The sequence below is a fragment of the Eptatretus burgeri genome, chromosome 12 (genome assembly GCF_056783735.1).
Source record: "Eptatretus burgeri isolate ZD-2024b chromosome 12, Ebu_testis_v1, whole genome shotgun sequence".
NCBI classification, from domain to species: domain Eukaryota; kingdom Metazoa; phylum Chordata; class Myxini; order Myxiniformes; family Myxinidae; genus Eptatretus; species Eptatretus burgeri.
In genome coordinates, this window is record NC_140972.1 from 95,055,221 (window position 1) to 95,070,350 (window position 15,130).

General features: G+C 50.8%; 1 protein-coding gene across 3 annotated transcripts in view; it reads left to right on the forward strand.

The window, feature by feature from the left end:
• Nucleotides 1-553: 553 nt before the first annotated feature.
• Nucleotides 554-15,130, forward strand: part of LOC147016175 (very-long-chain (3R)-3-hydroxyacyl-CoA dehydratase-like) — a 33,535-nt gene continuing 18,958 nt past the window's right edge. For 2 of the 3 annotated variants that reach the window (XM_085848942.1, XM_085848944.1), the window contains exons 1-4: nucleotides 554-806; nucleotides 11,358-11,394; nucleotides 11,521-11,539; nucleotides 13,802-13,912. In XM_085848942.1, coding sequence (XP_085705068.1) covers nucleotides 11,389-11,394; nucleotides 11,521-11,539; nucleotides 13,802-13,912 — 136 coding nt within the window. In that variant the 5' untranslated portion in view covers nucleotides 554-806; nucleotides 11,358-11,388. The remainder of the gene's footprint in view (nucleotides 807-11,357; nucleotides 11,395-11,520; nucleotides 11,540-13,801; nucleotides 13,913-15,130) is intronic. The other variant, XM_085848943.1, reaches the window with a different exon arrangement.

Below are 15,130 nucleotides of genomic sequence, written 5' to 3' on the forward strand. Positions count from 1 at the left end.
TATTTTCATCAAGTTTAGTTTGAGCACAAAATGGACGCGGACGTGCTTTGCATTTCGAGACGCTTTCTCGTTCATTATTAAATTGGCCAAACATTTCCCACACCTGGACATTCACATGAAAAACACCAGTGATCGCCAACATGTTTACTCACTGCTGCGGAGTCCAAGTAGCCCCGCCCCCTAGCTCGTCCGCCGTTTGTATTGGTGGATTATGTTGATATTGGCCCCGCCCCCTAGCTCGTCCGCCGTTTGTATTGGTGGATTATGTTGATATTTGCCCCGCCCCCTAGCTCGTTCGCAGTTTGTATTGGTGGATTATGTTGATATTGGCCCCGCCCCCTAGCTCGTACGCCGTTTGTATTGGTGTATTATGTTGATATTGGCCCCGCCCCCTAGCTCGTCCGCCGTTTGTATTGGTGTATTATGTTGATATTGGCCCCGCCCCCTAGCTCGTCCGCAGTTTGTATTGGTGTATTATGTTTATATTAGCCCCGCCCCCTAGCTAGTACGCCGTTTGTATTGGTGGATTATGTTGATATTGGCCCCGCCCACGTCTCGTCGTTGTTTGGATGAAATCCGCTACGTTCGGTTCCGCTTTCTGCTTTGTTTGTCGTCTGAGTTATGACCAAAGTTTAATGTTTACGGTGTATTGTGGTCGTTAATGTAAATTTATAATCCAAACGTAGATATTGAAAAAGAATGAATTTCTCGCCATAAGAGACTGCGCTGACCACGCACCAGGAACTGCCACGATGGGATCGGTGTGAGATCCAAGGCCTCCGTCAATCGCACACCTTCAGTAGCAGGTGAGACTCAGGTCCCGGGGAAATGCACTTTAGAGTTTTTAGAATACCTTGATGTAAATGGTTCCATCCACGTGGAGATTCTTATGGATTATTTATTACGAATGTAAAATGTGACGAACTTTGACCCTCGCGGCTCGCACTCCTTCCTTCCCATGGAAACCGACTCACCACTCTGAGTCCGCACCACTCTGAGTCCGCACCACTCTGAGTCCGCACCACTCTGAGTCCGCACCACTCTGAGTCCGCACCACTCTGAGTCCGCACCACTCTGAGCCCGCACCACTCTGAGTCCGCACCAGAAAGCTGAACCCCGGCCCACACGATCACTCAACCCGGAGCAACTACACATCGGACAATGTCATCAACTTGATATATCTCTCATCACGTCGTGTGTAACATCGAAACCTTAAAAACTGCTACAAACCCCCGAGAGTTACCATATTGTTACGGGCCGGGGGTCGGCCGCCAACCGACCGCTCTGAACGGAGCCGCAAGTCGAGTCGGCCCGACCGATCGCCCGGAATATAGATCGCCGCCCGGATAACTCTGAGCAACGGGTCCTTGTACAAGAACCGAAATACGCCAATCGGCAGATCACGTGGGGTGGGGTCGATTGCCAATCTTCAATTTACCTTAATACCCACGTGATCCAACTACCGGGATATTCCATCCTCGACGGATCTCGTACGGAACAAACCGCCGAGGCGAGCCTGTCCGTGCGCGATTCCGAGCGGCGTAATCGCCGAGAACCGTCGGTCCAAATGTCCCCCTATTACGGCAAACCAACGGCTTTCTAACTACCAAAACACGAAATGTTCAGTCAATGAGGGAATGGACGCAACGAGCGGGTTTACATTCACACAAGGACATTTATTATAATGAAACACGTATGCAATTAAATAAGGCAAAACACGTATGCAATTATACAAGCAACAAAAGCACGACAAAAGAACTACAAACGTTGGCTGAGGCACACACACACACACACACACACACACACACACACACACACACACACACACACACACACACACACACACACACACACACACACGAAATCACGAGATTTCGAAATCACGAAATCTAAAACTCAGAGCTTGACTCGAACCTTTCCACCTCGTGTGGTCTTCAACTTGTCCGGACCCGGGCTCCAGCGAGAGCGAGCTGGATCCAATCGCCGCCATCCTTACCGAGCTCCCGCGAATCCTCCTGCGCTTCTCAACACGTGCCGGTGAGACAAGGCGCCGATCCTTCCTGTCGATCGTCGCTTCCCCGAGGATCCAACTCCAAGAAGAGGCCGATGTGTTGCACCAAGCCGGGAAACAAAATGGAGAACAAAAAGCTCCACGAACCAAGAAGAAGAGGAAGGAGAGGAAGAAGAGGAAGAAGCCTTCACTCGCAGCTCGAGCCGAACAACTGGCTCAAGTTCCTTCCAAAACAAAGCAGCAGCCGAAGCTCACTGAGCCAGCCGAAGCAAAAAGCTTCTGAAGGCCTCAAGCCAAGCAAGCCAAGCAGGATCTGATGGCCTGCTGAACGACTGCTCTCTCCTTAGCAAAAAGCTTACTCCCCCCACGGGACTCAGCACACGAACTCTGCCACGGGACTCTTCACGAACTCTGCCACGGGACTCCCACAAACTCAGCCCTACCACGGGACTCCCACGAACTCAGCCCACGAACTCAGCCCCACCACGGGACTCCCAACACGAACAAAGAAAAGATGTTCTCTTTATCCTTTGCAACCCCTCCCCCGCACCCGGCGTGACTCATGCCCTCGTGATCCACCCCAGCTCAACCACGGGTGGGAAGGAGTTGTTGACGTCACCGCAGGGTTTTTATTTTTTTTATTTTTTTTGTATACCTTGGTCGAGGCTCGTATGAGAGCTAACACACAACTCACAGCAAGGAGGCATGAGACAAGAGGGGCGGGAGTGGAAGGGACAAAACAGTGGGGAACAGACACATTAGGTGAACTGTGGAAGGGAGAGGGATGGGGATGGGACGGGGAACATGGCGAAGAGAAGATGGACATTTCAGGGACTTTCAGGAAGGAAAGCAGGAGAAATGAAGGAAGAGGGCTTGGGTGGATTATCGGGGGTAGAAAAGATCGAGGATTTGGATGGGGGAAGATAAGAGGTGGTGGTGAACAGCTGTTTTGAAAGCCTGGAGGGAAGAATGGGAAAGAATAGAGTGAGGAAGTTTATTCCAAAGGCGGGAAAAAAGAGGAATGAAAGAGTGAAGATGAGCAGTGATTCGTGATTTTGGTAGTTTTACCAGAAGGGGGTTGTTGGCGGACCTTGAGCGCCCTGTGGAAATGTGGTGGGGACAAATCGCAGAGAGAGCAGGGGGGCAAGGCTGGAGAGGAGTCGGTAGAAGACAGAAAGACCACCGACCAACCTGCGGTGATTGAGTGAGAGGCCCAAAGACTCAGCTTCATTGCGGGAGATGCCAATGATCTTAAATGCCCTGGTTTCGACAGCGTGAAGCCGAGAAAGGTGGGAGGCAGGAGCACCAGCCCAGAGGGGAGAGCAGTACTCCATCAGGCTACGGACAAAAGCTTTGTAAGTGGTCAGGAGCTCAAGAGGGCCGAGGAAGGACTTAGCACGACGGAGGATTCCCAGTCGGCGACTGGCTTTTGAGGCGAGGTTGGAAATGTGACTTTCCCAGGAAAGGTCATGGCAGATAGTGAGACCTAGAAGCTTGAAAGGAAAGACTTCTTCCAGAGGATTGTTGAGAAAGTGGATGGGGGGGTTTTGTAAACGGTCCTTTCGAAGAGACATAGTGAGAGTGTGAGATTTGTCTGGATTGAAAGACATGTTCCACGTGTTGGACCAGTTTGTGATTTTATCCAGATCTGCAGTGAGTGAAGAAGCTGCTGCTTGCCGGTCTGAGGGATGACAGATGGTACGGCAGAGGGTGGAGTCGTCGGCAAAGAGAAGAGGAAGGGTTCTTCTTCCTCTTCGCAGAAAAGGGGGAGGGACGTCTCCATTGTTCGCTCCCTAACTATTAAATCGATCCGCAGCGCATCTAATCGATTTCAAAACATTTAAACAATGGAAGGTGAGCTATCTAGGGAACATGCACTTATCGACATAGCTGACTAAGGGAACCTGTATGTTGTGTGCAATTGAATTCCAAATTCGTAACACTACCCCCTCCCCTTTTTACAGACTCGTCCCGAGTCGTCAAATTTTCGTGTGACCAGCATGTGTAAGTTTTCCCCGAGTACATTCTACCTTCGGATCCCTGAGTGCGACATTTCTTTAAACGTGTCCCAAAAATAAATAACCTAATGCGCTGCGTAACTAACTAAACAAACTCTCACAGACTCATTCGGACAACTTAACTTAAATTGCCGGCGCTAAAACAAACATGCAGGTGGGGTTCCACGTATTTACAATCTTAACTTATCTATTACATTGCACTAACCATGGCCCAGGACTTGTGATCTGTGAAAGGCAAAGGGAAAAGTCATTGCAAAGTCTTTGGTGCAGGGGAATGGATGGAGATGGTCGCAAAACAAATGGACATGATGGATGCATGGGCTGCCTGCAGGGCAGTCCTTGCAAAACTGGATGTTCCTGGCGCACATGGTGATGGATGGACACAGGGGCAAACGCAAACAAGGGCTAGCAGGCATGGGGTCATGGCAGAGGCAGACAAACGAGGCATGGCAAGGCAAGTCCATGCAGAACAGGCGGCCGCAGCACAACAGGCCGGCAGGTGAAGCTGTCCGACCTCTGGTGTGGTTCCATCAGGTTTGGAGGGAGTGCGGTGGTGCCGGCCGCTTTGAAGGCGGGCTCAGACCTCGCCTACTGTCCCCCCCGCCCCCCACTCTCTCGCCTTTGCCTGTCTCTGTCCATACCCGCTCCCTTAATTTGCCACAAAAACAACAAAATTTAGCCCCTCTTTATTTTTTTTATAATTGTCTCCCTAACCCCCTTTATTGTCTTTGTCCGGCTAGCCTATCATGTCCACCTAGCCTACTCCCAACCCCTACGTTCCCTCTCTGGAGGGTAATAGGGAGAGACTAGCGTCCTGTCTCGAGGCCCAACGAAGTCTCAGAATGGCCTCCTCAGAGTTCAGCGATCTACCAAGGTGAGTCCAGCGGCCTACAACGAGCGAAGGGATGGATGGTGCGAAGGGGTACATCTCCTATCTACCCTAACATTCATTAACCTGAAACTACCCCGGGGCTGTCCAAAAACGCCTCACACTTTAAAACTATCGGTTCCAAAAACCATGATTCCCGTGGCCTGTGTGGTGTCCATTATAAATTTGGGCCTTGCTCTCAAATTTTCATACATGCCCTCGCACAATTTCCAGGGTGGGCAGCGTGGCTCAACTGGCAGGAACTCCCCCTCTGCCGAACTCTAATCATGGCACCCCCTGGCCCGCAGGCTGCCTCCGAGCCTAGCTGCTCCCTATAAATGTGGGGGGTTGCCCTCTGGCATTGCCCCCCTCCGATGCCCACGTGGCGTGTTGATGCCCCGGGTCCCTTTCCGAGGGTCGCCCGTGCCCACTACACTATCCCGGCCTCTCTTGGGCCCTTGGCCTACTCTGGCCGACTAGTCCAGTGCCCGGGGTGCCCATTAAACAAATACTCAACTTTCCACAGCCACGCTCCCAGCCGGTCCATGAACTCTTGCACCCATCCAAACGGGTTTCGTGCCTTCTCTCGACACCAACAACAAAACGACCTCCTGTGAGTAAATTTGAATAACCCACTAGCTTACATTAAACTGACCCCAGGGTCACTTGGGTGGGAATCACTCCTCCCCCCAACCAGTCATTCGCACCATGCATACCACATTCGCTCCACTCGCACACTTGGGCCCACTCTCCTACACTCATTCCTCACCTCACACCAACACTCCACACTGCCATCCTTTTAACTAAATCCCCTGACTAACTCGTGCTCCCTCGTCATCCCTTAAAACTCATGCACGTTCCATTTACTCTACGTAGCTCAGCAACATCTCCACTACACATTTCCAGTCTGTCCGTGTCTCCAAAAATCCAAAAATTCCATTTCCTAAATCTAGACTAAAATCCCTCTAACTAATCCATTCCACGGGCTCCATGAGGTACAACCCATGTTCCCATGAAGCCGGTCTCACTAACTCTAACCCATCCTCCTAACTAGTACTTCCTGTGCCCCCAAACAAGGGGGTCTTCCACCCCTTGCCTGGGAATCCTGTTCACCCGAAGCGAGGCTTGCTTTTCTCAACTCTTTTTTTTTTTTTTTTTTCATAATGCGCACCACCAGCACGGCAGTTCACAGCCGCGCTCTTTTTCCTTGACGTCATGGCAGCTGCTTGCGCCCTGCGCACCTCATCCCTCTTGGATGGTACCATCCGGCAGGAATTCCCTTCTGCCGGATTCCAAACACACGTGCAGCCATGATGTCACTCTGCGCATGTCAAAGCAAGCCCCGCGTTTCGAGGGGTTCCCTACGCGAACACATGTGCTCTGCTCGTCGGAGCTTTACAAACACGCTCGCGGGGAGAACCCATCCGGTCCAAATTCCGAATCCAGCCTCGCTTCTGTCCGTCTGTGGGATCGGCTAACATCCACCGCTGGCGTTTCCGGACCGGGTTTCACCTGCGCAGCCGCACACGTGGCGGCCTTGTGCGTAGCATAGCACGGACCCCGCGCTCGCTGCTGTGCAAACCCGGCACGGTTCTCAATTCAGCTGCGGCCGCTACTCGGCCCTTGTCCTTCATCTGGTCCCGTCGTCGCCGTTCAACGCACACACTCCTGCGTGCCACGACGCTCACACACTCCACCATGGCACTCGGACACGGGGATGCGGTTGTGTTCTCCCGCACAAGACTGTCATCTCCCTTACACACAGCGACCTCACACACGCTGTCTCTCTCACATAACGTGCTTCACTCACACGTGCCGTTTCCCTCGCACACGTGGTTCCTGTCACGCACGGTGCTTCATCCACGCACGGTGCTTCATCCACGCACGGTGCTTCATCCACGCACGGTGCTTCATCCACGCACGGTGCTTCATCCACGCACGGTGCTTCATCCACGCACGGTGCTTCATCCACGCACGGTGCCTCATCCACGCACGGTGCCTCATCCACGCACGGTGCCTCATCCACACACGGTGCTTCATCCACACCATGCGTGCTGGAGAGCACGCATTTCGGCACACTTGCAAACACACATTTCGACACCACACACACAGGAACAACCACGCTGGGAATTAGCACCACCTCAAGGGGTCCCGGGGTTTCCATAACCCCCAAGCTCCGCGTGCACCCATTCACAGCACTCGCCCCCTTTACCTCGCAAGGCTCGACCGGACTCTCCTCGTCGCGATCCGCCTCAAGGGAGCACAGTCCCTCACCTCGTTCCTGAAGGAGGCTATCCTGCCGCTCGCACCAGGTCACACAACACTCCCCCAGCTGACCCCCATTGTCCCTCACTATCCCTACCTGTGTGTGCTCGTCAATTACCTGGAGTTTCTCCTCTACTTGCTTTATCTCAGTCACCTCGTTTATTATTTCCGTTTCTTCATGGCTTTTTGTCTCTGTTTCCTGTTCTATTCCCCGTGGCTCTGGTGTTCCTTCCTTTGTCTCCTGCATCTCCGTGCATTTCTCAGTCACCTCCACGTGTCTCGTCCTGCATGTCTCGATCACCTCATTTAATTTTTCCCTCTGTGTCACCGTCACTTTTTCCATCACCTGCACGAGTCTCGCCCAACGCGTCTCCCGAATTATTTTGTCCTCCACCGCGGAGCCGACACAATCCACACTCTCTCTCAGCTCGCTCGCTGGTTCGATGCCTCTGCCACGTGGCGCCGCCATTTTGCACTCCACTGCCCGTATCTCGCCATGTGCAGGCGCCATTATGCCTCTTATGCCCAGACTTACTGCCTTTTGCCCTTCCTGGAGGTCCAGCCCCATGCTCTGCATTTCACCCCGCATTTCTTTCATCTCTTCCTTCATTTTGCTTTGTATATTTGTCTCCATTTTTCCCATCAACGCCTCGAACATGTCTCTTACATCAAATAACCACGTGGCAGTCAGTTCGCCATTACCGGGCGCGGATCTGACGGGGACTGAGGAGGGATTTTGATGGAGGAGGGGAGGGGGGTGTCATACACCGCGGCCCCCGCCGCTGCGCCCATTGCGGACTCTGCATTTATTTGCGGGGAATAGTCAACCTGCATAATGGGAGTGTCCTGCATGGTCATTTCGTCCTGAGCCATAGATTCTAACATTTCCAAATCCATTCCTAATGCCTCCTGCCCATGCTGGCCTTGGCTGAACATTTTACGTGCTGGGAATAAAATTTATAACTCTCATAATTTGGGGACACGGGGTGGGGGGGGGGGTTTGCTCCGTATACCCCTGATCCGACTCCGTGAATTTTGCTACTGAGGCGGAGGGGGGCCGAATCGCACTCCTGACAACCAATTGTTACGGGCCGGGGGTCGGCCGCCAACCGACCGCTCTGAACGGAGCCGCAAGTCGAGTCGGCCCGACCGATCGCCCGGAATATAGAACGCTGCCCGGATAACTCCGAGCGACGGGTCCTTGTACAAGAACCGAAATACACCAATCGGCAGATTACGTGGGGTAGGGTCGATTGCCAATCTTCAATTTACCTAAATACCCACGTGATCCAACTACCGGGGTATTCCACCCTCGATGGAACTCGTACGGAACAAACCGCCGAGGCAAGCCTGTCCGTGCGCGATTCCGAGCGGCGTAATCGTCGAGAACAGTCGGTCCAAATGTCCCCCTATTACGGCAAACCAACGGCTTTCGAACTCCCAACACATGAAATGTTCAGTCAATGAGGGAATGGATGCAACGAGCAGGTTTACATTCACACAAGGACATTTATTATAATAAAACACGTATGCAATTAAATAAGGCAAAACACGTATGCAATTATACAAGCAACAAAAGCACGACAAAAGAACTACAACCGTCTACTTATTATGTACAGTCATTTACACTTAACAGCAGTTCCTACTTATTAGACGGGCCCACGGACACACGTACGGACACACACACACACACACACACACACACACACACACACACACACACACACACACACACACACACACACACACACACACACACACACACACACACACACAGACACAAGAAACGGTGGCTGAGGCCTTTAATCACGAGCTCCAGCTCGGAGGACAGGTGAGCTGAAACTCAGAGCTTGACTCGAACCTTTCCACCTCATGTGGTCTTCAACTTGTCCGGACCCGGGCTCCAGCGAGAGCGAGCTGGATCCAATCGCCACGATCCTTCCCGAGCTCCCGCGAATCCTCCTGCGCTTCTCAACACGTGCTGGTGTGACGAGACGCCGATCCTTCCTGTCGATCGCCGCTTCCCCGAGGATCCAACTCCAAGAAGAGGCCGATGCGTCGTCCCAAGCCGGGAAACAAAATGGAGAACAAAAAGCTCCACGAATCAAGAAGAAGAGGAAGGAGAGGAAGAAGAGGAAGAAGCCTTCACTCGCAGCTCGAGCCGAACAACTGGCTTAAGTTCCTTCCAAAACAAAGCAGCAGCCGAAGCTCACTGAGCCAGCCGAAGCAAAAAGCTTCCGAAGGCCTCAAGCCAAGCAAGCCAAGCAGGATCTGATGGCCTGCTGAACGACTGCTCTCTCCTTAGCAAAAAGCTTACTCCTCCCACGGGACTCAGCACACGAACTCTGCCACGGGACTCAGAACGGGACTCTTCACGAACTGTGCCACGGGACTCCCACGAACACAGCCCTACCACGGGACTCCCAACACGAACAAAGAAAAGATGTCCTCTTTATCCTTTGCACCCCCTCCCCCGCACCCGGCGTGACTCATGCTCTTGTGATCCACCCCCCGCTCAACCACTGGTGGGAGGGAGTTGTTGACGTCACCGCAGGGTTCTTCTTCCTCTTCGCAGAAGAGGGGGAGGGATGTTTCCATTGTTTGCTCCCTAACTATTAAATCGATCCGCAGCGCATCTAATCGATTTCAAAACATTTAAACAATGGAAGGTGAGCTATCTTGGGAACAAGCACTTATCGACATAGCTGACTCAGGGAACCTGTATGTTATGTGCAATTGAATTCCAAATTCGTAACAATATTATATCCTCGGCTGGTCCAACTTTTATAATTGGGGAAACGAACACCTGAATACGGGACCGACGCTTCCATGTGACGGGACCGACGTTTGCGTGAGACGGGACTGGCGTGTCTATGAGACGGGACCAACGTTTCCTTGTGACGGGACGACGTTTCCATGAGACTGGACCGGCGTTTCCTTGTGACGAAACCGACGTTTCCTTGTTTCCGACGTTTCCGTGTGACGGGACCGACGTTTCCTTGTGACGGGATCCGCGTGTCCATGAGACGGGACCGACGTTTCCGTGAGACGGGACCGACGTTTCCGTGAGACGGGACCGACGTTTCCGTGAGACGGGACCGACGTTTCCGTGAGACGGGACCGACGTTTCCGTGAGACGGGACCGACGTTTCCGTGAGACGGGACCGACGTTTCCTTGTGACTGGACCGACGTTTCCTTGTGACTGGACCGGCGTTTCCTTGTGACTGGACCGGCGTTTCCTTGTGACTGGACCGGCGTTTCCTTGTGACTGGACCGACGTTTCCTTGTGACTGGACCGACGTTTCCTTGTGACTGGACCGACGTTTCCTTGTGACTGGACCGACGTTTCCTTGTGACGGGACCGACGTTTCCTTGTGACTGGACCGACGTTTCCTTGTGACTGGACCGACGTTTCCTTGTGACGGGACCGACGTTTCCTTGTGACGGGACCGACGTTTCCTTGTGACGGGACCGACGTTTCCTTGTGACTGGACCGACGTTTCCTTGTGACTGGACCGACGTTTCCTTGTGACGGGACCGACGTTTCCTTGTGACGGGACCGACGTTTCCTTGTGACGGGACCGACGTTTCCTTGTGACGGGACCGACGTTTCCTTGTGACTGGACCGACGTTTCCTTGTGACTGGACCGACGTTTCCTTGTGACGGGACCGACGTTTCCTTGTGACGGGACCGACGTTTCCTTGTGACGGGACCGACGTTTCCTTGTGACGGGACCGACGTTTCCTTGTGACGGGACCGACGTTTCCTTGTGACGGGACCGACGTTTCCTTGTGACTGGACCGACGTATCCGTGAGACGGGACCGACGTATCCGTGAGACGGGACCGACGTTTCCGTGAGACGGGACCGACGTTTCCGTGAGACGGGACCGACGTTTCCGTGAGACGGGACCGACGTTTCCGTGAGACGGGACCGACGTTTCCTTGTGACTGGACCGACGTTTCCTTGTGACGGGACCGACGTTTCCTTGTGACTGGACCGACGTTTCCTTGTGACTGGACCGACGTTTCCATGAAAATGTTACATTGATAAACCAATGTATTGAATGTTATTTAAATTTACATAAATATAAACGATTAAATTATAAAACATGAGATTTATCATTTTATTAACATGACACGTTCAAACTCAGTCCTTCAAATTTCTCCATAATGGTTGTTGTGTTTTTGATAGTGATAGACACTGAAAGAATCCAGGTGCAAACATGAAGGTAAGGCGTTTGAATCCCATAATTCATCCCATTTAAAAATGTAAATGAACAGGTTCCTCAAGTTCTTGTTCTTTCTTTGCTGTAACAATGAGTTCCTCTCTCTAACAAACACCTAATGCTTTGCAGGTGTTTCAGACCGTAAACCGTAAGTCCTTCCCTGTGATTGTTGTGTCCCGATTGTAATTTTGGATAATAAGTTGATTACACACACGTTTATTGGTGTACGTTTTAGTTTCCCCGACAGTAATCTAAAAGTCATTTGAGGGCTTGGACGTGGAGACATGATGGACTGGACATTTATATGAATTGTACAGATAAAGGGACAAATAGACACAGGATATAGGATTTGAATTTGGGATTCCAACATTGTCATGTCCTCAGATTGTAACACAAAACAAAACCGCCCAGAGGATATTATAGTAATGTGAGAACAAATCAGATAGGGTGAGTGCGAGTGCAGTGATACACAAACACTTGCTTACTCTATGTCATCATCGGTGACTGGAGACAGTCTTGCCCAAAATGGATGGGTAGAGACGAGACCTGCCCAAAATGGTTGGGTAGAGACGAGACCTGCCCAAAATGGATAGGTAGAGATGAGACCTGCCCAAAATGGATGGGTAGAGACTAGACCTGCCCAAAATGGATGGGTAGAGATGAGACCTGCCTAAAATGGATGGGTAAAGACGAGACCTGCCCAAAATGGATGCGTAGAGCCGAGATCTGCCCAAAATGGATGGGTAGAGACGAGACCTGCCCAAAATGGATGGGTAGAGACGAGACCTGCCCAAAATGGATGGGTCGAGACGAGACCTGCCCAAAATGGTTGGGTAGAGACGAGACCTGCCCAAAATGGATGGGTAGAGACGAGACCTGCCCAAAATGGATGGGTAGAGACGAGACCTGCCCAAAATGGATGGGTAGAGACGAGACCTGCCCAAAATGGATGGGTAGAGACGAGACCTGCCCAAAATGGATGCGTAGAGCCGAGACCTGCCCAAAATGGATGGGTAGAGACGAGACCTGCCCAAAATGGATGGGTAGAGACGAGACCTGCCCAAAATGGATGGGTAGAGACGAGACCTGCCCAAAATGGATGGGTAGAGACGAGACCTGCCCAAAATGGATGGGTCGAGACGAGACCTGCCCAAAATGGATGGGTAGAGACGAGACCTGCCCAAAATGGATGGGTAGAGACGAGACCTGCCCAAAATGGATGGGTAGAGACGAGACCTGCCCAAAATGGATGGGTAGAGACGAGACCTGCCCAAAATGGATGGGTCGAGACTAGACCTGCCCAAAATGGATGGGTCGAGACTAGACCTGCCCAAAATGGATGGGTAGAGACGAGACCTGCCCAAAATGGATGGGTAGAGACGAGACCTGCCCAAAATGGATGGGTAGAGACGAGACCTGCCCAAAATGTATGGGTAGAGACGAGACCTGCCCAAAATGGATGAGTGGGAGATCGACCTGCCCCAAAAGATGGCCATTTCCTGGAGTTTTCAGATATTCAGTGATTGGATATTTGCTGTCTATCCCGTTATGCCTCGTATGTTCCCTTTCTTTCCTCTCAAACTCCCTTGTCTTCTCTTATTTTCCTATTCTTAATCTTCATTTGTTTCACTTCACCCTTTGTGTACACAATGCGTGTACGTTGTTTCCAAACCGCCCTCCCACACCCGAGACATTTCCTATATCGGTCGAGATTCGAAGAGAATTGCTAATTTTTTATTTATTTATTTTTTTCACAGTGACCTAAGACCCATGGAGTTTGCACACATATCAGATGATGTTGTGCAGAGACAGTAGTATACATCTGTGTGCTTATGCATGAATTACTGATGCATCAGTAGACAAGAGATAGGTCTGACGGGATAGCTTCGACGGATGCACACACCCTTCTGAGTTGTCTCACCAGAGGTTAAATATCGACTCGGCTATAAAAACTGCCACCCTGGTGTTTCACTTAATTGCTGCGATATGTGAACCATTAACCAGAAGAATCTTAAGCCGGGAGGACTGGTCTGCCAGCACTGGTTGTTGGTGGACGTTAAAGATCCCAGTGTCTTTGTGAAGAGTCGGTGAGTTATCGCCATCACACTGAACAAATTAGAAATTCCTGTCGAAATAACCTTCAGTTCAACGTCAAGCCTGGCTCGTCTGTTCATGAAGGGCTTGGGCCAAAAACTTTACCTGTCCACCCCTACAAGAGGGTGCGAATAATTGGGGTAGAAGTAGTAGTGAACAATGGACAAATTCATATAGGTGTGTGGGATTTGAACCTGTTTTCCTGGCATCGTTAACCACGGGTTCAGATGGGAACACTCACAGGCCAACTTGATTATAAAGGTGAACTGCTTTGTGGTTTCTGCCCAAGTGGTGCTCTTTGTGTGTTTTGAAACAGTTCTCGAGACCACACGCTCCTGGTACCTGTTCTTGTACAGCCTGACTCTGTTTCTGACCTTCTCCTGGGTCTTTATCAACATGACTGTTCGATTCATCTCGTTTGGAGAAGGTGAGGATAAACTGCTGAGTGAGATGAGTGCTCTGATTCTAATTTGTGATGCGCTCTCATTTGGGTGGAAGGTTGCTAAATGTTTACATCTTTTGGCAGATATGTGAATCACATTACTCGGAACAAGTTATTTGCAACGTCGGTACAAATGTGGTGCAAAAATTATTTTGCACCTCCCCCCTCCACCCTTTCCCCATGCATACATAATAAATAGATGGCGACAATGTAAAACCACACGGTTATAAACTTCCTGTTGCGAAAACAAAAGACGCAACATGCGGAGGTGCCAATTTAAGTTAAAAATATAAATATACCAAAACAGATCTGGAAAATTGATGGGACACTTTAAGAGAATATGATGGAGTCTCACAAATACGGGACTTTCAAAATTGAGTAATCCGCCCCCAGAATGCTCCGCACGCCCTTGCAGAAACCCAGAGAAAGAGCGATTTTCGGGGAAGGTGAACTTGTATCGAGCGTTCACGACAGGGTTTGTTACCTAAAATGGTTCACAAAGCTACTCAAAGAAGCTGAAAATAATTGGAAAAGTATCCGAGTGAAAGCTGGGGTTTGCCTCTGCACAACAAAAGAGTTGGAGGGAGACACAGTATTTGGTTTGGGTGCTTCCCAACACCGATGGGTAGGACATATCTGGGACTTTTGAATGCACAAGATAAATTTAAGATCAGCTTTCAAAATGAGGAAACTTACTCTTAGAAGGTGTGTGTGTGTGTGTGTGTGTGTGTGTGTGTGTGTGTGTGTGTGTGTGTGTGTGTGTGTGTGTGTGTGTGTGTGTGTGTGTGTGTGTGTGTGTGTGTGTGTGTGTGTGCACACACGCACGTCTTCTGCCGCTCGCTTGTGCTAACAGGAAATGGTAGGAACTTGACACCTCTCATCCATGGATATGTTTTCGTATTTCTTATATTTGTATCTCGGAACACAACATTTATGGTTAACCACTTTGAAATTATCACTCTTTCGTTTCAATGCTGAAAAAATTGTTTAAAAGACCATTTGACTTAGAGATTTTGCTCGAGCAATAGCAGGTTAAAAGTGCCCCGTCTAGCGGAAGTGAGTCCCTGAAAATGCACGCACAGAGCATGCATGAAAGGACTCGTTAGCATTCATCCATCATTTTGAAAGTTCTGTGTACCACTTGAAGCGGTGAGAGTTCCATTGCAGCCACTGGCTTTGGAGGCCGGAGAATTGCATGAAAGA